Source organism: Carettochelys insculpta, chromosome 22 (genome assembly GCF_033958435.1).
Source record: "Carettochelys insculpta isolate YL-2023 chromosome 22, ASM3395843v1, whole genome shotgun sequence".
In the NCBI taxonomy this organism is placed as follows: Eukaryota; Metazoa; Chordata; order Testudines; family Carettochelyidae; genus Carettochelys; species Carettochelys insculpta.
In genome coordinates this window covers 14,370,865-14,389,771 of record NC_134158.1, presented here as the reverse complement: position 1 = coordinate 14,389,771, position 18,907 = coordinate 14,370,865, and the positions used below count along the sequence as shown (strand labels likewise).

General features: G+C 63.1%; 3 protein-coding genes and 2 non-coding genes across 5 annotated transcripts; 1 reads left to right on the top strand and 4 right to left on the bottom strand.

The window, feature by feature from the left end:
• The first annotated feature begins 293 nt into the window (after positions 1–293).
• LOC142024488 (trans-1,2-dihydrobenzene-1,2-diol dehydrogenase-like) lies at positions 294–2,845 on the top strand. The gene is made up of 7 exons (XM_075016543.1): positions 294–437; positions 669–780; positions 1,031–1,194; positions 1,471–1,723; positions 2,059–2,183; positions 2,323–2,473; positions 2,685–2,845. The coding sequence occupies exons 1-7, from the start codon at positions 342–344 to the stop codon at positions 2,795–2,797; spliced, it is 1,014 nt and encodes a 337-aa protein (XP_074872644.1). The 5' UTR covers positions 294–341; the 3' UTR covers positions 2,798–2,845.
• Positions 2,846–4,015: 1,170 nt separating this feature from the next.
• RPL13A (ribosomal protein L13a) lies at positions 4,016–7,823 on the bottom strand. Its single transcript, XM_075016274.1, has 8 exons — positions 7,745–7,823; positions 7,267–7,339; positions 6,667–6,732; positions 5,579–5,680; positions 5,389–5,474; positions 5,150–5,209; positions 4,558–4,680; positions 4,016–4,132 (listed from the first exon to the last, which is right to left on the bottom strand). Exons 1-8 carry the CDS (start codon positions 7,757–7,759, stop codon positions 4,046–4,048), a joined length of 612 nt encoding a protein of 203 aa, XP_074872375.1. The 5' UTR covers positions 7,760–7,823; the 3' UTR covers positions 4,016–4,045.
• Positions 4,775–4,855, bottom strand: LOC142025364 (small nucleolar RNA Z195/SNORD33/SNORD32 family). The gene has a single exon (XR_012648634.1). It is a non-coding gene; the product is annotated as a small nucleolar RNA Z195/SNORD33/SNORD32 family (small nucleolar RNA).
• LOC142025365 (small nucleolar RNA SNORD34) lies at positions 5,276–5,344 on the bottom strand. Its single transcript, XR_012648635.1, has one exon. It is a non-coding gene; the product is annotated as a small nucleolar RNA SNORD34 (small nucleolar RNA).
• A 1,628-nt stretch (positions 7,824–9,451) lies between the features above and the next one.
• Positions 9,452–18,284, bottom strand: LOC142025264 (trans-1,2-dihydrobenzene-1,2-diol dehydrogenase-like). The gene is made up of 7 exons (XM_075017889.1): positions 18,189–18,284; positions 11,333–11,444; positions 10,908–11,071; positions 10,183–10,435; positions 9,935–10,059; positions 9,679–9,829; positions 9,452–9,561 (listed from the first exon to the last, which is right to left on the bottom strand). The coding sequence occupies exons 1-7, from the start codon at positions 18,282–18,284 to the stop codon at positions 9,452–9,454; spliced, it is 1,011 nt and encodes a 336-aa protein (XP_074873990.1).
• Positions 18,285–18,907: the final 623 nt, after the last annotated feature.

Here is an 18,907-nt window from a genome sequence, read left to right as displayed (position 1 = left end):
CCTCAACCCCTGGCACCCCCCCCAGCCTGGGCCCCCCCATGCCACACACCCCATCGGGCAGGGCAGGGACTCAGTCTGGCCTGGGGCAGTGGCGCTGCAGTGGGAGCTGCCAACCTGGGCACTGGTGCGTGCGAACGATTAACACGAGGAGCACTCTACCCCCCACCCATGCCCTGGGGAGCCGCCTCCCCTGCGCGGGCGAATCCAGGCCCTGCCCAGGGTGCGCCACACTGCCCTGGGTGCCATCGCCTGCCCCGCCCCCCCGCTAGCTGCTCAGCTGCTGGGCTGGACACCCGCCAGAGCAGGCAGAGAGCTGCTGCTGCCTACCCTGAGCCAGGGCCATGGCCATGGCCACCCGATGGGGCATCTGCTCGGCCGGCAGGATCAGCCACGACTTCCTGGTGGCCCTCAGCACCCTCCCAGCCACAGAGCACCAGGTGGGCTGGGGGGGGCAGAATGCTGGGGGTGGGGGGGGGGGGGCTACTGGTTAGAGTTGGGTGGGCCGGGAGCCCAGACTCCTGGGGTCTGTGCCTGGCTCTGGGAGGGGAGTGGGGGCTAGTGGTTAGGGCTGGGCTGGGCTCCTGTGCTCACTGCCAGGGCTTTGGGGGGCGGGGGAGGCTGGCTGTCTCACCCCCTTTAACACTTACACACACACACCCCTCCCCCAGGCGGTGGCCATCGCCGCGCGTGATATCACCCGGGCTCAGGAATACGCTGACAGACACGGGATCCCCCGAGCCTACGGGAGCTACGAGGAGCTGGCCAGGGACCCTGACGTGGGTGAGTCGCCAGGGACCCAGCGCCCAGGGCTGGCTCGGGTGCAGGGCGTGGCCCCTTTGGGGCCATCTGTGTCCAGCAATGCCACTGGGGCAGGTGCCCCCCCCCACTTGTGGGCACTGCCCTGGGGAGGGAGAAAGGCAGAGCTGCAGCAACCTGGAGCCAGGACTCCTGGGTTCTCTGTGGGCTATGGGACGGGAGGGGGCTGGGAGTCAGGACTCCTGGGTTCCATCCCCTCCCCCTCCCTTGGCAGACGTGGTCTACGTGGGGGTCATACACCCCGAGCACCTGCCCGTGGGGCGGCTGTTCCTGGGGGCCGGGAAGCCGGTGCTGCTGGAGAAGCCGCTGGGGATGAACGCGGCGGAGGTGAGGGAGCTGGCGCAGGTGGCGCGGAGCCAGGGGGTCTTCCTGATGGAGGTGAGTGACCCCCCACCCCCCAGAGCCCCGCAGCCTGAGGCCCCTCTGCTGCGCAGTGCCACGCACAGCCCGGTGCCCCCTGCTGAGCCCACCCACACGGCGCCCCCTGCAGAGCTCCTCAACCCGTCCCCCAGCCCAGCACCCCCCCGCCTGGCTCCCCCTGCAGCCCGGCAACCCCTTCTAAGCACCCCCCCCCACCCCGGCAGCCCAGCGCCCCCTGCAGAGCCCTGCCCCCCTGCTGAGCCCCCCCGCTGACCCCATCCCTGCCCCCCCCAGGCGTTCTGGACCCGTTTCTTCCCCCTCGTGGAGCAGCTCCGCCAGCTGCTGGCCCGGGCCGCACTGGGGGAGGTGAAGCTGCTCTGCGCCGCCGTGGGGCACCCCATGGAGAACATCCCGCGGCTGGTGCGCAAGGAGCTGGGGGGCGGGTCCGTGCTGGACATCGGCTGCTACTGCGTCCAGCTCGCCAGCCTGGTCTTTGGGGGTGAGCGGCCGGAGTCCGTGGTGGCCTCGGGCTTCCTCTACCCCAGCGGTAAGGGGCGGGGCCTGCGGGTGGGAGGGGCGCCAGTGGGGGCATGTGGGACCCAGGGGCACTGGTTGGGTGGGGGGGGGCAATAGCGGAGGGGCGGGGGGGCCAGGCCCAGGTGCAGCAATGGGGCATCGTTAGGCAAAGCAGGGGGCACTGGTGAGGTTAAGAGCAATGGCAGGTAGCACCAGGGGGCGGGGGGGGGGCAGGCCTGGGGCGGTTGGTGGGGAGGCGCCCGGAACGGGGCCCCGGCCGGGGGGGTTGGGGGGGCCGGCCCGGGAGGGGCCCAACCCGGGGCCGCGCTGGAGGGGCACCAGGCGCTGCCATTTCTCCATTCCCAGGGGTGGACGAGAGCGCCTCGGTGATCCTGAACTACGCGGGCGGGCGCCAGGCCGCCCTCTCCTGCTCCATGCGCCTGGAGGTGCCCAGCGAGGCCCTGATCTGCGGCACCGAGGGCTGCGTTAAGGTGCGAGGGGCCGCGGGGCTCAGCCTGTAGCTCGAGGGGCAGAGCCCGGACGCCTGGGTTCACTCCCTAGCTTTTTTGGGGCGGGGGGGGGCAGAAAAGGTGCCCCATTATTAACCCTTTCTTCCTTGCCGCCGTCTAGCTGCCCTGCCCCTGGTACGCCCCCACCACCATGTTCGTCAACAGCCAGCGCCAGGACTGCCCCCTGCCGCCCCCCTCCCAGCCCCTCAACTTCGCCAACAGCACCGGGCTGCGCTACGAGGCCCAGCACGTGCGGGAGTGCCTGCTGCAAGGTACGGGGTGCAGCGGCGCACCCGGCTGCCTGGGCTCTCCCCAGCTCAGGGAGGGAGGGAGGGCTACACCTGGGAGCCAGGGTAGTGGGGTCTAGTGGTTAGAGGGTTTTATCCTGAGTTTGCCCCTGTTCTGGGAGGCAAGTGGGGGCCCCGGCCCTGCTAGGGGGAAGCTCACAGCCCTGCCTGCTCCCACGGCCATCTCTCTCCCTAGGCCTGAAGGAGAGCCCCCTCATGAGCCTAGCAGAGAGTGAGCTCGTGGCCTCCATCCTGGACGACGTGCGGCAGCAGCTGGGGGTGACCTACGCCGAGGATGCCCAGGGCTGAGCAGGCCAGCGGATGCCTGGCTGTTGGCACCACTGCAATAAACAGGGTCCTGCCTGGCCCAGCGTCAGCTTTGCCTGCTGGTGGATGGAGAGCTGCACACCCAGGACCCATCCATCTTACTACTACCCCCCACCCCGCATGGGGTAGGAAAGCCCCAGCTGAGGTTAGGGCTGCCACCCCCCCCAACCCCAAGGCAGGCAGAAAGAGGTAGACACAAGAGCCCCTAGCATCCGGCCTCCCCCCAGCCTGCTCCGGGGCACCAGTGCCTGCTCCCCCGACCCCCAACCCAGCTCCATGCAGAAGTTCCTTCCAAGAAGCCTGCAGCTGACTCAGAGCAGAACCCCTCCCCCCCACCCCACCCCCCGGACAGGCAGCAGCTGCAGGCAAGTAGAGGAAAACCCAGCAACAACCAGACAGGGACCCAGCCAGCATAGTGGGGCTCATGGCCTTTGCCGCTCCCAGGTCAGGCAATGCTGGGAGGGGGCCTAGCCAAGCCTGAGCGCTGGGCCGACTCTGATCGTGCTCAGTCATGGGAGAGCTGGGCCAGAGCAGAAAACCACCACCAGCCCTCCCCCCCCAGAGCTCAGACTGCCCCAGCTTGCAAGGCCCTTTGGAGACCTGCCTAGTCGTGGAAACCCCCAGAGACAAGGCAGCAGTGAGTGGACACACCCCCTCAGCCAGAGCGAACCAGCTGGGGGATGGCAGAAGAAATTGGCCCTTAAGCCCCCCCGCCCAGCTCAGACACACCATGGGGGGGGCAGCCCCAGGGCCCCTCTCACCAAGGATGGCAGCCACTGGCTCCCTACCCCTACAATTTCCCCCCACTTCTGCACCTGGGGAGAGGAGAACCATGGGGCGTTTTAGTGCAGGCCTAGCACACACCTGCGCAGCACTGCCACAGGGGGGTAGGGACCCTCACCTGACTGCTGGCGAGACCCAGCCCTGCTGCCCCTACAGCAATGCCCCAAAAAGGGGGAGGAGACACCAGCAGGCCCAGGGCCTCACAGAACCAGCACCCAGAAGCCCCAGCTCACACCAAGACCTCCAGGGCATAGCCTTCTGCCACCATGGTGGGGAAAGGGGCGCAGGGGCTCCCATCGCAGCCACACAGAGCTGGGGCCACAGGTGGTGCGATGAGGGTATTTTAAGGGGCCTGGCCCAGCCCTGGTGTGGCCCAGCTGGGCTGGCGGAGCCAGGCTCGGAGAGAGAGGGGCTGGGTGGACATGAGGGGTTGTTTTATTGGAGAGCTCAGACCAGGACACCGTACTGCTTCAGCACCGCCGTGTACCGGGCAACCTTGCTTTCCACATTCTTCTCTGCCTGCTTCTGCAGTTTCTGCAAGACATGCAGTAGGGGAGGGGGGGGGTCAGACTAGAAGAGCCCCCCACCACCTGGCCTGAGCCCCACACTAGGTCCACCCCCTCTCCTGCCATCATACAGGCAGAGCCAGGGAAGTTCCAGCCCACCTGGCTGCTGCTCAGCACCATGGGATACATTCTGCATGCACAGCCCCACCCCCCAGGGCACTCTCACAGCTTCCGGGAGGTAGAAGGCAGCTGGCTGCGTATCCAGACCCAACTGATGGGTGGGAAATGAGGAACAGGGCCACCTCCAGGGCAGGGTGCCAGGGCTTACCACACAGGGCAAGATGCAGTCCCCTCAGGGGTGGCTGTGCCCCCAACCAGGTGGAGAGGCAGCCCCCACCCCCGCCCTCAGGCGCAGGGGCCGGATGAAGCCCAGTGATGCCCCAGGACTCTCACCACCAGTTTTTTCTTCTTGTTGTAATGCAGCTTGGCCTTCTCCTTGCGCTTCTCCTCCAGCGTGGTGGTGATGGCTTGGTACTTCCAACCCACCTCGTGGGCTAGGCGGCCCAGGAAGGCAAACTGCAGGGGGAGGGGAGAGGCGAGTCAGGCCAGAACCCTGGAGTCCCAGGGCCCAGCCCCTTCCCATGGGTCCTCAGGCCGAGCAGCGCCCCGGGAGGTCTCAGATGGTAGTGCATGAAGGATGCTCTCTCATGGTCGCTAGACTCGAAGACGACTATGCATCATCACTGACCACCCGAGGTACCAACTCCCAAGCAGAGGGCAGGGCAGAGTGCCAGCTGGGGGTGGAGGCTTTCCCTGGACTGGCCACCAGCTGCCACAGCCCACCAGAGCCCAAGGAGTTGTGTGGTGATAGTATCAGGGGTTAACCCTGCACTGCCCAGCAAGGGGCTGATCACATGGCCAGGAGGTCGCACAACCTGGCGCTATGGGTCAGCAGCGCCTCCAAAGTTGTGCTTTCAGGAGTCCCCAGCCCATGACAGTCGGGCCTTTGATTGGGTCTCAGCCCCCTGCCCCGGGAAGGGCCTACCTTGCGTGTGGGCTTCAGGCGCACGACCTTCAGAGCAGAGGGGACGACCATCCGCTTCCGCTGCGGGGGGGGAAGAGAAGCTCAGGCACACAGCATGGGTGGGAGAGGACAGGGCAGCAGCCCTGGGGCGTCTCAGGGTTCAGGTTTTTCTCACCCAGCATCAAACAATGTAGGTAATTGAAGCATCATGGACACAGGACCAGCCACAGCCCCACCCCCGACCCCAGGGGCACTCTCACCTTGTCGTAGGGGGGCGGAATCCCATCAAAGACCTTCAGCCTCTCCAAGGCGGCCTGGCCTCGCTTGGTCTTGTGGGGCAGCATGCCTGCGGGAGAGAACAGCGGCTGGGAGCAGGCTGGGACACTCTGTGCTGGGGGTCTGTCCCGCTGGCTCCCCCTGCCCGCCCACCTGGGCACAGGGGCTTGTTACCTCGCACCGTGCGCCAGAAGATGCGGCTGGGGGCGCGGAAGTGGTAGGGTCCGCGGGACGGGTTGGTGTTCATGCGCTTGCGAAGGAAAGCCAGGTACTTCACTGGAATGAGAGCAGAGCAGGGTCAGCGCGTGCAGCACCATGCCCCGGCCCGGCCCAGCCAGCAACCCTGCCAAACACCTACAGCCTGGGCCCAGGCTCTGCCACCCACCCAGCGCAGGGGAGAACACCCCCTCCCTAGGCCTCAGCTCCCCTCCCTCCTTCAGGGGCTGGGACGGGATTTCCCCTCCTATTGTTTGAGCTTATGACAGACTTTTGCGCAGGAGTGCAGTGTGTGCCTCAGTTTCCCTGTGCACTGCACCAGTGCCTGGGGTGGGAAAAGGAGCATGTTTGGTGGGGGCCCTCCAACTGCCTGGCCCTTCTGCAGCTGAGCCCACAGAGGGGACGTGGCCAGGTGAGTCTTGGCCCCAGAAGCAGGGGAGCAAGGCAGCTGGAAGTGGGTCAGGCTTGGCTGTTTGGGGGGCAGAAGAAGGTCTAGACCTGGTTCTGGGCAGTACCTGACCCCCCCGTCCCCCCCTCAAGATGGATTTGGCTCAAAGCTCCTGGTCCCTGTGCTAACAAGCTCTGCACTGCAAATCTTGAGTTCCACATGTGGCCGGGAGCCCTGGCCAAGGGGCCCCTCAGAGCCCTGCCAAGTCAACTTGCTGAGGGCAGGTGACAGAGAGGAGTGCTGCCCCAGCAGCCTGCCTGGCTGCATGCAGAGCAGCACTACCACATTGCCCTCTGCTCCATGACAGCACAGGGAGCTTGTGAGCCAGTCAGCACAGGACCCTCTCCACTTGGCACCAAAGGCTGCCATCCAGGTACTGGGGTCCATACAGCACCCAGCCCTCTGCCTCCAAACCACTGGCCCTCCCTGGGGAGAGCTCTGTCTGCAACAAGCAGTGGAAGATGAACTGGTGTGAGGTAACCCAGGACAGAGAAAAGGTGATGAGGAAAGGACCTAGGAGTCCTGGCTCCCAGCTCCCCAGTCCACTCCAAGTACTGGGAGAGCTCCCTGGAGCCTGGTTCTCGGCCAAGGTACTCACATTTGTTGCGGTAGAAGTTCCCGGAAATATTGATGCCCTCACATCTCACGACCACCACCTTGCGACCTGGGGCAGGGGGGAGGCAGAGAGGAAACTTACCACCACCTGGAGCACTGCGGAGGCAGCCTAGTGCCCAGGCAGAATGGGGTGCCCAGCTAGGCACAGGCCCAGTGTGCTCAGAGACTTGGGGGTTCCAGGCCACACAGGACCAAGACGAAGCTGCTGAGCTCTAGGCCTGCCAGCAGGGTCAGCGGCCGAGTTGGGGTCTTTACTGATGAGGCAGGGACCAGGAGTGGGGAGCCAGGTCTATCTGGGCTCCTGCACAGAGCCCATCACCATGGCCGCAGGCCTGGGGCAGCAGAGGAGCCTGAAGAGTTTAACAGCACAGTCAGGAGACCCACCTCGAGTTGGAGCCCTGGCTCCCAGGCCCCCGCTCCAACCACCACCCCCCAAACCCCTCCCCCCGGGGGCCCCCCAGCTGCGGTCTCACAGGGCAGTGCTGGGCCAGGGGTTCTCCTGGCCGCCAGACTCGAACGCGGACACGCAGCATCGTCACGGACCCCCAGCGCGGCCAGGCAAGGGGGGCCCAGGGCCACTCACCCAGCAGGACCTGCTTGGCGACAATAGCCGCGAGGCGCCCCAGGAGGTGGCCGCGCCCGTCGATCACCAGAACCTGGAGGGGGGAGACGGGGAGGGGAGAGGGTCACGGGGGGTCCCGGCTCAGGGGCGACGGGAGCTCCCCCCCGGGACCCCACTGGGGCGCTGCCCCCCCATTGCCACCAGGGACCCCCGCGGCGGCGGCGTTCGGAACTCACGTCCCCCAACTACCATCGCCCCCACAACCCCCCGAGCCCTTTACACGACACCCCCCAGAAGCGCCCCACCCCCCGTCCCCCCTTCCACCAGAGAGCCCCCCCCCCGCTTCCCTCCCTCGAAAAGCCCCCCCATCCCCCCCGCCGCGGCCCCCCGGACCCCGCACCCCCCTTCCTTTACCCTCCCCCACCCTAGAGCCCCCACAGCCCCTCCCCCCGCCCGGGGGGGAGCGCGGCGTGGGGGGGGTGGGTGGCTCCGCGCTCACCTTCAGCTCCGCCATGCTCGCCGGCCGCAGGGAAAAAGGCTCCGCCTCCCGCTGGCCGCGGGGTCTCCCCTTCCGGCGCGGGGCACGCAGGGGCGGAAGTGACAGCAACGCTAAGCGCGCGGCTAAGGGCGGTGAGACCGGAAGTGATGCATGGGAGTGGGGCGTGGGGAGACCCGGAAGCGACCCGCGTAGCCTTCGAGGAGATCGCCATTATGGGCAACAAAACCGGAAGTCCCGCCCTGACCGTGTCTATTCTACCTCCCCTTCCTAGATACCCCAACTTCCCCCGTGACCCCCCCTTCTAGCAGCCCCCAGTGCCCCAGCGACCCCTCACGCCGATTTCCTCTCTCCCATGGCCCCTCCCGGCCCCACAAGCCCCTCCACCCCCAATATCTGGGGTGCAGTTCCCCCAAACCCTCCCTGACCCCCCCAGCCCCAGCCGCCCCCGTGGCCGCCCCCCAGCCGGTGCGAGGGGCTGGGGTCTCTCTTCCCACCCACACCGCTGGACGTGTCACTGGCGCCCGCGACCCCGTCGCTGCATCCTGGGCCTGCCGCCGCCTCCCCCCACACCCAGCCCTTGTCCGCGCCCCACGGGGGCAGGGCCGGCTTTAGGGTCTCGTCCAGTACCTCGATGACCCTGTTAACGGGCTCAGGGCTGGTGGCTCTGGCTGGACCTGCCCCACACTGGCACTTCTCCCGTGCACATCATGAGACGCACCAGTTTTCACCCATCTCACGTGAGCCGGGGCAATGGTATGGGCTCCTCTTGCCAAGGTGGGTGGTTTCCCCATCCAATGCTGCCCAGCCTCTATGCTGCTGCCTTCATCCCCCACAGCCACTGCCTCCTTCAGAAAGGCTCCCAGGCGAGTTCTCCATCAACCCAGCTTGCACTGCTTAATTAAGTTACCCTCCCTTTCAAGTGAGTCCCTGCTCCATTGTCTTGCCTGGAATTTGACGTCTGGTGGACATACCTAAAATAGTGACATGAGCCTCTGAGGTTGGCATGTTTACCCTTCCTAAACATTGGCCTGACGCTCACTTTTGACCAGGCTTCCAGTTTTCCAAAATGTTAAAAATCAACATTAACTGATATGCCCTCCTTGGCCCATTCTTTTCAAACACTTGAATGTAACACCGATGAAGGGTCCTGTGGCACCTTATAGACTTAAAAGTTTTGAGCATGAGGGCTTATTTACACCTGGCCCTGCAGATTTCCATGACCAGCATCTGATGAAGTGAGTCTGTGCTCACGAAAGCTCATGCTCAAAACTTTTCTGTTAGTCTATAAGGTGCCATAGGACCCTTCGTTGCTGTTACAGATCCAGACTAACACGGCTACCCCTCCAATACTTGAATGTAAGTTATCCAGCTCTGAGCAGCGTCAGGAAAGATTTTGTACTTTCTCTCAGGTTGTCAATTAAGCTGTTAATGAGATCAGGGCCCACAACTGCAGACCCTTGCTGGCCCCTCCAGGAAACCCCCCACTCAATGGCGCTTCCCCATTCACACATTCATTTTAAGAACCATCAGTTAACCAGTTTTCAAGCAGTTGAGTGTGTTAATTTTCTAGCAGTGCTGTGGAGTCCTGTCAAAGGCTGCACAACAGTCTGTGCTTGTTACCACCACACTGTGACCTATACCAACCCAGCCTGGCTCTCGACAGGGCTCACAAAGGCCACTCCCAGTCCCAAGGGGCAGGTATGTGGGTCAGGCCCAATCCTGGGGGTACGTCACCCCCAGCTGCTGCCGCACCTCGTCCATGATGGAGGCCACCAGCTCGGAGTGAGCCAAGCTCACGATGGGGCTCTCCTTCAGCCCTGGGGAGAAAGGCGGGGTCAGTGTGGGAGGTGCTGTGAGCTTCCCCACAGCAGTGCCCCCGGCCAGATATGCTGGGTGCTGTGAGCTTCCCCACAGCAGTGCTCCCTGAGAGTCACCTTTCAGCAGACATTCCCGCACATGCTGGGCCTCGTAGCGCAGGCCGGTGGATTTGAGGAAATTGAGAGGCTGGGAGGGGGGCGGCAGGGGGAACTCCTCTCGCTGCCCGTTCACCACCAGCTCCGTCGGGCTCCACATCTCCGAGGGAAGCTGCAGGGGGAGGAAGAACCTGGTGGTCGGAGTGGAGGGGGGGAGCCAGGATGCCTGGGTTCAAGCCCTCCCGCTTTGTGCCTCCCCCCCTGCCCACACACACACCTGGATGATGCCACTGGTGCCACTGACGGCAGCCTGGTTGGGCAGCCAGGCTGCAACGGAGCAGGTAACTACAGCCTGGCGCTTCCCCCGGTAGCTCAGCACCACACTCAGCGTTTCGTCAATGCCTGGGAAGGGGAGAGCAGGATGGCAGCCAGCCCAGCTGGTGCCCCTCACTCCCAATCTGCAGCCCCCCAGGCCCAGCCCTGGGCCTCCGCACCCCAGCCAGTACACCCCGCAGCCCCTGTTACCTGTGGGCTGCAGGAAGCAAGAGGCGAGGATGGACTCCGGTTTCTCCTCTCCGAAGACCATGGTGACGAAGTGGAGACAGTAGCAGCCGATGTCCAGCAGGGCACCATCCCCCAGCTCCTTCTGCACCACCCGGGGGCAGCTTAAGAGGGGTGCCCCGAACTCGGCCCGTGCCACCGTCAGCTCCCCCAGCGCCCCCTGGGCCAGCAAGGAATAGAGTCGCTCCGAGGCTAGGAAGAATGGGGTCCAGTACGCCTAGAGGGGGCAGACCGGGGGTCCTGGGGCCACCATGCCACAGGGGATGGGGGAGGGGCCCAGCCGGGCAGAGACCAGGCCCCATTCAGGTCCCCTCGCCCTGCGCAGACCCATCAATGGCCCCTAGCCAGGCTGGCCGGGCGCGGGTCCCTGGCTGGTTTGCTGGGAGTGGGTACGTGGGGAGGGGTCCCCATTCCCTCTTCTCTTTGCTCCCTCAGGGCCACCTGGCCCCAGCGGACTTGGCCGATCCCCAGGATGGGATGAGGCGCCCTGCGAACCTCTCACTGAAGGGCCGAACCTCACTCGGGCCCCCCAGCGACCTCCAGCCAGGCTCTACCCCCCCACCCAGCTGGTCTTACGTGGTCGCTCCAGCTTGTGTTGCAGAGGGATTCGCTCAGCAGGGGGCGCGGGGCTGCGGGGGGGGGGGGTGGGGCTCAGCAGGGGATGCCAGGCTGGTGGGGGGGTCACTCACCTCCATCAGGAAGACCCCCTGGCTCCGCGCCACCTGTGCCAGCTCCCTCACCTCCGCCGCGTTCATCCCCAGCGGCTTCTCCAGCAGCACCGGCTTCCTGGCCCCCAGGAACAGCCGCCCCACGGGCAGGTGCTCGGGGTGTATGACCCCCACGTAGACCACGTCTGCCAAGGGAGGGGGAGGAGGTGGAACCCAGAAGTCCTGACTCCCAGCCCCCTCCCATCCCATAGCCCACAGAGAACCCAGGAGTCCTGGCTCCAGGTTGCCCCAGCTCTGCCTTTCTCCCTCCCCAGGGCAGTGCCCACAAGTGGGGGGGGACCACACCTGCCCCAGTGGCGATGCTGGACACAGATGGCCCCAAAGGGGCCACGCCCTGCACCCGAGCCAGCCCTGGGCGCTGGGCCTCCAGGTCCCTGGCAACTCACCCATGTCAGGGTCCCTGGCCAGCTCCTCGTAGCTCCCGTAGGCTCGGGGGATCCCATGTCTCTCAGCGTATTCCTGAGCCCGGGTGAGATCGCGCGCGGCGATGGCCACCGCCTGGGGGGTAACTGTTAAAGGGGGTGAGATGGCCAGCCCCCCCCCCCGCCCATAGCCCTGGCAGTGAGCACAGGAGCCCAGCCCAGCCCTAACCACTAGCCCCCACTCCCCTCCCAGAGCCCCTGACTTCTCCCATGTACACAACGGGTCTCAGCCCCAGGAGGTCACTGGGTCAGTCTGTGTTGGCACCAAACAAGGTGCCATCCTGGTGCGCTTTAAAACTAACCATCGTGTTAGGCGATGGGATTTTGGGGGACAGACCCACTAGAACAAAGGCCGGGGGAGAAGCCTGGTTGGTTTGAATGGGAACTGGGCTGTGGGGTGGAGCCATCTGCTCTGGCTGGGGAGGGAAGAAGCGGGGCCAGGGCCCTGCTCGGGGACCCCCTCTGGGTCCCTCTCCCCAGGCTGGATTGTATTGATGGCTTCTGGTTCCTGTGCTCGCAGGTCTGTTCCACGCTGTGTCCCTGTTGATTAATAACTCCCCCATTCTCCCTGCTGAACTAGAGTTTCGTCTGACTGCGGAGGGGGCAGGGCCTGGGGACCCGCCCGCTACTCATTAAATCTGGTGGCAGTGGTGGGATTAACTGAAGAGGGGGGCCAGTGAGACCCAGGTGTGCTGATGGGCAGTGAGGTGTGGTGCCCTGAGGCAGAGGGGCCTACGGCTGACCCCTGACTGTGGTCGTGGCCCTTAACAGGGGGTCTCATGCCCCTGGAGGGGTCACTCCTGGTGTCTGTTGGAATCGGTCCCAGGAGGCGAAGGGGCGAGCCCAGGGAGGCCAGCACACTGACGGCCCCTTCCAACCATCTGGGGAGCTGCGCAAATCATCCTGCAAGGGTTAGGGTCAGGTCCCCCCACAGCTCAGGGCCAGGCAGGTGCTGGGGGCAGCTGGACAAACCAGGGGGCTGCTAGAATCCACTCGGTTGGCAGCACCTCATTCTGGCTCCTCAGTGGAGCTACAGGGTCCCCGAGGCCCCAGAGGCCGGGCGGGCATGGGGCTGAGGCAGGCGGCACCGGGGAGAGATGCCCGGGGGCAGAGAGGAGCTGCGGCAGGAGGCCACCGACCAGGGCGCTGGGCAGCTGCAGCCGGAGCCGTGGGGTGGAACAGGGTCACTGCTCGGCCCCGGGCCAGCTGCAGGGCAGGAAGGGGGCTGAGGCCCTGTGCCCATGGTGGAGCTGGTCCTGCAGAGCTCCCCCATGGGGTGGGGCCGCTGTGCGACTGCCGGGAGGGCCCCAAAGGAGCCCGGGCTGGGCTGTGTGACCCGACCAAGGAGACGAGACACACACTGGGGGGGTCACTCCCTGGGTTCGGTTGCGTGTTTCCTACTGGCCTGCAGTAACCCCAAGTGGGTGCCTCAGTTTCCCCGGGCTAAGCAGCAGTGCGTAGCAATGAAGGGAGTCTGGGGGGTTGCCAATGGCCCTCATGCCCCTGTAACCCAGGCAACCAGGTGTGATGGAGTGGGGGGAGTGCAAATGCGAGACTCAGGCTGGATGTGAGAGACAAGCAGAATAGCTCCCAGTGGCTAAGGATGACCCTGGGGCTACAACTGGCAGGTAACACCTCTGCCCTGAACAAAGAGGGTGTGATGGGGTTCTGGGGTCCCCCAAGCTCTGCACCCCGTCCGCAGGCAGGAGAGTCTCTCACTTAGCAGGAGAACAGCGGGTTTATTAGCCGACAGGACACAGCATCGTACAGAGGAGTCAGTACAGCAGGCAGAGACAGCCAGTCCCATCCATGTTGAGGAGAGGAGGCCCCGAGGGGCCCCCAGAGCTGGGGCCTGGCCCCCTCCTTTATCTCGCTCTCCCTCAGCCCAGACTAACTGCTTCCAACTCCCAGTTCAAATTCAAACCCCTCAGGCTCCACCTCCTCCTTTGTCTGCAGTACAAAGGTGTTACCTGGTTGTCAGGGTTACCCTCGGCAGGAGCCCCACACCCTCTGTGAGCCACACACACACACACAGGTATCCCCCACTCCATCACATCTCTCCCCCCTTCCAGACCGAACTGAGCAGGGTCACTCAGCCAGTGACCTGGGGAAGTTTGGGGCCCTCCCCTCGTGATTGGGCATCGGCTGCACCCTCAGTGCTCCCCTTGATGTGCACCACCTCCATGTTATAATCCTGCTGGGGGAGGCTCCAACTTAGGAGCTTGGTATTGGCCCTTTTCATGTGATGCAGCCGGGCAAGTCCCTTTAGTTCCCTCAGGTTGGTCGGTCTCCCTGCTTTTGTTTCTGGTTTATTAGCCACGTTCTCAAGTCGGGCAGGCAGAGCCCATACAGATGCTGCAGCACCAACAGATTAAATAGTTTTTTTCTGGTCTGGGCCCTGCCCTGTCTGCCCACCAGCCCATACAGCTGCTTTAGCCAATGTTTGGAATTCAGTTACAGTCCAGTAAAGGAAGGTACAAATGCTTCCACCCTTGGCATTTAGCCAGACCACCAAAATGGCTGTGTGCCTCAGTTTCCCCTTCCATGCCACACAATAGGTTTGGAATGTTTCTCCTCATGTGAGAGGTTGCAAGACTAGTTACAGAGAACAATGGTGACATTTTAGAGTTACAGACTCCTTCAACATACAATTTATGCTTTTACATTAATGTTATTATGTCACATGGCTTTTTTTAAACATTTAGTGCATGGTACAATTTTACAGCTTTTGGTAGCAGCACCCCTTGGTTACAGCAGTCAGCGTGAGTAACAGAACAAACCCATTGCAACTGTACATTTACGTTGCTCTTTGGTAGACCACAACCTTTGTGCAACATTCTTGAGAATCCGGTATTTTGGGGATAAATGGCTGAGGCCTTTTTTAGCACCATTAAGTTTTAATTTTCTCTCTTGCCCCCTGGGGTGGAAATTTGATCTCTCTGGCTGTGCCCTCCCTTCTAACAAGAGCTGGGCCATTGATAATCTCAGGGAGATGGCCCCCTTCCTGCCAGTCTGGAAATTTGCAAACCAAACTGCTTTCTGAGAGTTGTTTTGTGAGTCCCAGATGCAGAATCCACATGAAGGAATCCCTGTTTATCCCTTACTGGCCCACCAGGCCCAAAGCTCCTTTGTCCTTCCACCTCCAACTACTGCCTCCCCATGGAATCAGAAGTGGAGTCCAGTATAAGAATATAAGTGTTTTCACCATCTGGAGATGGGGAATTGCTGGCGCTCTCCTGCATTCTACAGAGACTGACTGTGCAGCTGTTTTATTTGGTTCTCACAGGGCTGCTCACATTCCCTGATAGTTTTTACTTTACTTGCACCAACTTCCAATTCCTGAGAAACTTTTACACTGCCTGCTTTGGACCCTTCCAGAGCACAGCCAGTGGTTTTATACTCAGACAGGTCCTGGCCATCAGGAGCTGAAACAAACTTCTCCCCAGGCAAAGGGCTGCTCTGGCTCTTATAGACAAGCACCTTTTTTGTTCACTTTCCTTCACCTTACTCCCATTTTTTGCAGTCCCCACAGATGGGTCAGGAAAAGTTTCAGGGAAATTCTTTTCCTTGAGAGCTTCCCCAAATAACTCACCCCTGCCTGCCTCCACGGGGGCACTGCTCCCTTGAGCCACAACCAGCTCCTGGGTTTCACCTACACCCAGGATCACTTCTGGCCCATTAGGCAGATTCCCACGTAATCCCCCTCCAGGCAGACAGCCAGTACCACCGGACAGAAGGTTAGGATCCCTTTCCTCCCTTTTGCTACCAGCTCCTTTATCTTCATCAGTCAGCGTAACTCCATTGCCCGTCTGTTCTTGTGTCCTGGTGAGAGGATGACTCTGGTAGGACAGAGTCCTCTCACCCCCTCCCAATAACACCTCAGCATCAGGCAAAGAACAAGTACCAGAATCGTCTGGTCTCTGGGATTCCCTGATGATACTAACTGGATTAGACCAAGTTAAAGCATCATCCCCCCTGAGAGACACAGAGGTAGGCCCACTTCCCATCTGGGCTTCAGCTGCCCTCAGATCCAGCTTTGGGATCTTGGCTCCATCTTGAGCCCCCACAGGCTCAGGCAAAGGATTCACTTCCCCAGAAGCAGAAGCACTTTTTTTGCACCAAGGACCAGTGTCCTTAGCAGGGATACCACTGCCCATCCCAGAGCCATTCCCTCTGCTCCAGCCCCCATGGCTGGGTTTAGGCACACCTGGAATGCTCTTTCCTGGTGGTTCCTTCTCCAGCCACCCCAGGCTGGGGAAGTCTTCCTTAGACAATGGGCTAGTTTCCTTATTGGCACCTTTTCCAAATGCAGGCTCTGCTCTCTCCCCAGGCTGCTGCTGCTGCTGTTCAACACAGACAGACAATGGGAGACACTTTCTCCTTTGTCCCAGCCCCCCGGCTGGTCTCCACACACACACAGAAGGTGAAACAGCTTCTCTCACAGACAACTTGCCATTCCCAGTGGATCAGCTGCTTTCCTGCACAGACACACAGGCACCTTCCTCGGCCCAGGCCTGGAAAACTTTTTGCAGGTCTGTCTTGGCCACTAGTAGATGATGGGTTGGAATCGCTCCTTCCCTCCTTGAGCTGCGGCAGGCCACTCGGTTTAGAACTCCATGCAGTCCAGGGTTCCCTGCCCTGATCCGGGCTCACCTCTGCAGGATTTTCCTTAACCCTCACCTCTGCCACTGCACATCCACGCTGCCTTGTCCAGCTTCTTTAATCTCGATTCGGTTTCCAGGTGCTGCCACTTCACAGTGGAGTTGCTCAGCGTGGTCGCAGGCTCTCAGACTGATGCCCTCTGCACCCCACGATTCCTGGAAGAATCCCTTCAGTGTGCCAGGCTTCTTGCGGGTCACAAGCTGCCCAGGGTTAGGCCGTAGGCCCCTCTGCCCTCTGGGACCGACTCCAACAGACTCCCAGCGGAACCCCTTCTTCAGTGTGACACCCGCTCTCAGGGACCATGAGCACCCTGTCTTGGGAAGGACTCATTCAGCGTTAGCCTCCTCAGGGGTCACTTGTTCCTGGGGGTTGGGCTCTCAGCCCCTCCACCTTCTGGGACCGACTCCAACAGATTCCCAGGAGTAACCCCTCCTCGGGTGTGACACCCCCTCTCGAGGACCACAACCGCAGTTGCCTGGGTTTGGCCGCAGGCCCCTCCGCCTTGGGGAACTGCACCTCACTGCCCTTCAGCACACCTGGGTCTCGCAGGCCCCACTTCTTCCAGGGCCCCGGTCACTTACTGCTGGATGCTCCATCCTCGGGGTGCAGAACATCCCACTCCTGACACCAGTGTGATGGGGTTCTGGGGTCCCCCAAGCTCTGCACCCTGTCCGCAGGCAGGAGAGTCTCTCACTTAGCAGGAGAACAGCGGGTTTATTAGCCGACAGGACACAGCATCGTACAGAGGAGTTAGTACAGCAGGCAGAGACAGCCAGTCCCATCCATGTTGAGGAGAGGAGGCCCCGAGGGGCCCCCAGAGCTGGGGCCTGGCCCCCTCCTTTATCTCGCTCTCCCTCAGCCCAGACTAACTGCTTCCAACTCCCAGTTCCAATTCAAACCCCTCAGGCTCCACCTCCTCCTTTGTCTGCAGTACAAAGGTGTTACCTGGTTGTCAGGGTTACCCTCAGCAGGAGCCCCGCACCCTCTGTGAGCCACACACACACACACACAGGTATCCCCCACTCCATCACAGAGGGGGAAGGAACCGAGCTGGTTTTTGAATCGGGGGACGGCAGTGAGAGGCTAGGGGAAGAGAGAGCTGGGAGGCAGCCAGGTTAAGGAGGGGGAAAGCTACACCCCAGAGGGGCACCCCTCGGGGTCTTCTCCCCAGGACGGGTTGGAAGGACTGTCTCTGGCTGCTGTGCTGTCGCTTCTGTGAGAAACTGGGCATCTGTTGCCTAATAAACCTCCTGTTGTACCTGCTGAGTGAGAGTCACTCCTGCCAGCGGACGGGGTGCAGTGCAGGGGGATCACTGAACCCCATCACACCAGGTGACCCCCCCCCATCCCCAGGAAACAGGGCAGAGGTGGGGGAGGGGCCTGGCTGGTGCCAGTGGGACCCGGGCTGTGGAGTGGGGCGGGAGGAGGGGGAGGGCCCAGCTTGGGGACCCACCCGGGCCCCTCTCCCGAGGCTGGATGGTGCTGGCGGCTCCTGGGCCCTGCGCTGAGTCTCTTCCACGTTGTGTCCCTCTCTCCCCGGAACCCTCCTGTTCCCCCTGCCCGCAGGTGTCACATCCGCTGACAGCTGGGGGGCAGGGCCTCGGGACCCCCTGTTCTGTGATATCAGGCACGAGACAGCCCAGACCCCCCCATCCAACCCCCCCCTTATCGGCAGTGCACTCTGAGCCGAGAACCCAGGAGTCGAGTCCTGCCCTGCCCTGCCCTGCCCTGCCCTGCCCTAACCACTGGCCCCCCACTGCCCTGAAACTGCGGAGACCTGGGCTCCGATCTCTGGAGACCCCCAATGATGCTCCTGCCCCATCGCTGTCCGCTCCCCTGCCCCACAGCCCCAGGGTCCCTCTGGGCCCCAGGCTGGCTCCCCACACCCCAGCTGCCCCCTCTGGCCTGGAGGGGCCCTGGGCCTCCTGCCGAGCTTCCCAGAACCCCTGGGGCAGCGTGTGAAGTTCGGCCTGAACTCCAGCCCAGGGGTCCCATGAGCCCCCGGATGCCTGGGTCCGCACCTGCCTCGGGGCACGCAGAGAAGTGCAGGGGCAGGGGGCTGTGAGAGACAAGACCTCCCCAGCGCCACGGTGCCCAGTCTGACCGCAGCCCCCAGCCCATCCCGGGGACCCCCCGGCCCGGCCCGGCCCAGCCCCACTTGGTGCTCCGTGGCTGGGAGGGTCCGCAAGGCCACCAGGAAGTCATGGCTGATCCGACCGGCTGAGCAGATGCCCCAGCGGGTGGCTGTGGCCATGGCCGGGAGGACTCGCGGGGAAAGTTCACACGGGCATGTGCGCCCGGCCCTGCCCTGCTTCGCTCCCTGGCTGTGGGAGGGGAGGGGCTGGGATCCAGACTCCTGGGTTCTCGCCCAGCTCGGGGAGGGTACAGTTAGAGCTGCGGAGGGGCTGCAAGCCGGACTCCTGGGTTCTCGCCCAGCTGTCTCTGGCCGGTGGTTGTGACCCAGAGGCAGATGAAGTGAAGGGGCTGCCGGGGGGTGGGGGGTGTCTGCAGCCACTCCTGGGCCCAGCGCTGTGGGGACCACTGTGGCCAGGGGTGCTGGGGGTGCTGCCCTGGGGGGATGGGAAGGGATGCTCAGCTGTTTCCATAGCAACCAGGCCAGAACCCAGGAGCCCTGGTTCCCTAGCCCTGAGGCCCCACTCCCGCCCCATCCCAGGGCTGGTCTGTGCTGCCTGGCTCAGGCCTGTGGGGCGGGAGTGGTGGCACTGGTAGCAGCGAGCAGAGGGGAGTTCATACCCAGCCCCCCTCCACGTGGCTAATCCCAGCCCAGAGCCAAGTGTTTATTTCTGGCACCAGCTTAATCCTGTGGCATCTGCCCTGGCTGCATGTTGGGCGCAACCTGACTCTGAGCTGCGCCTC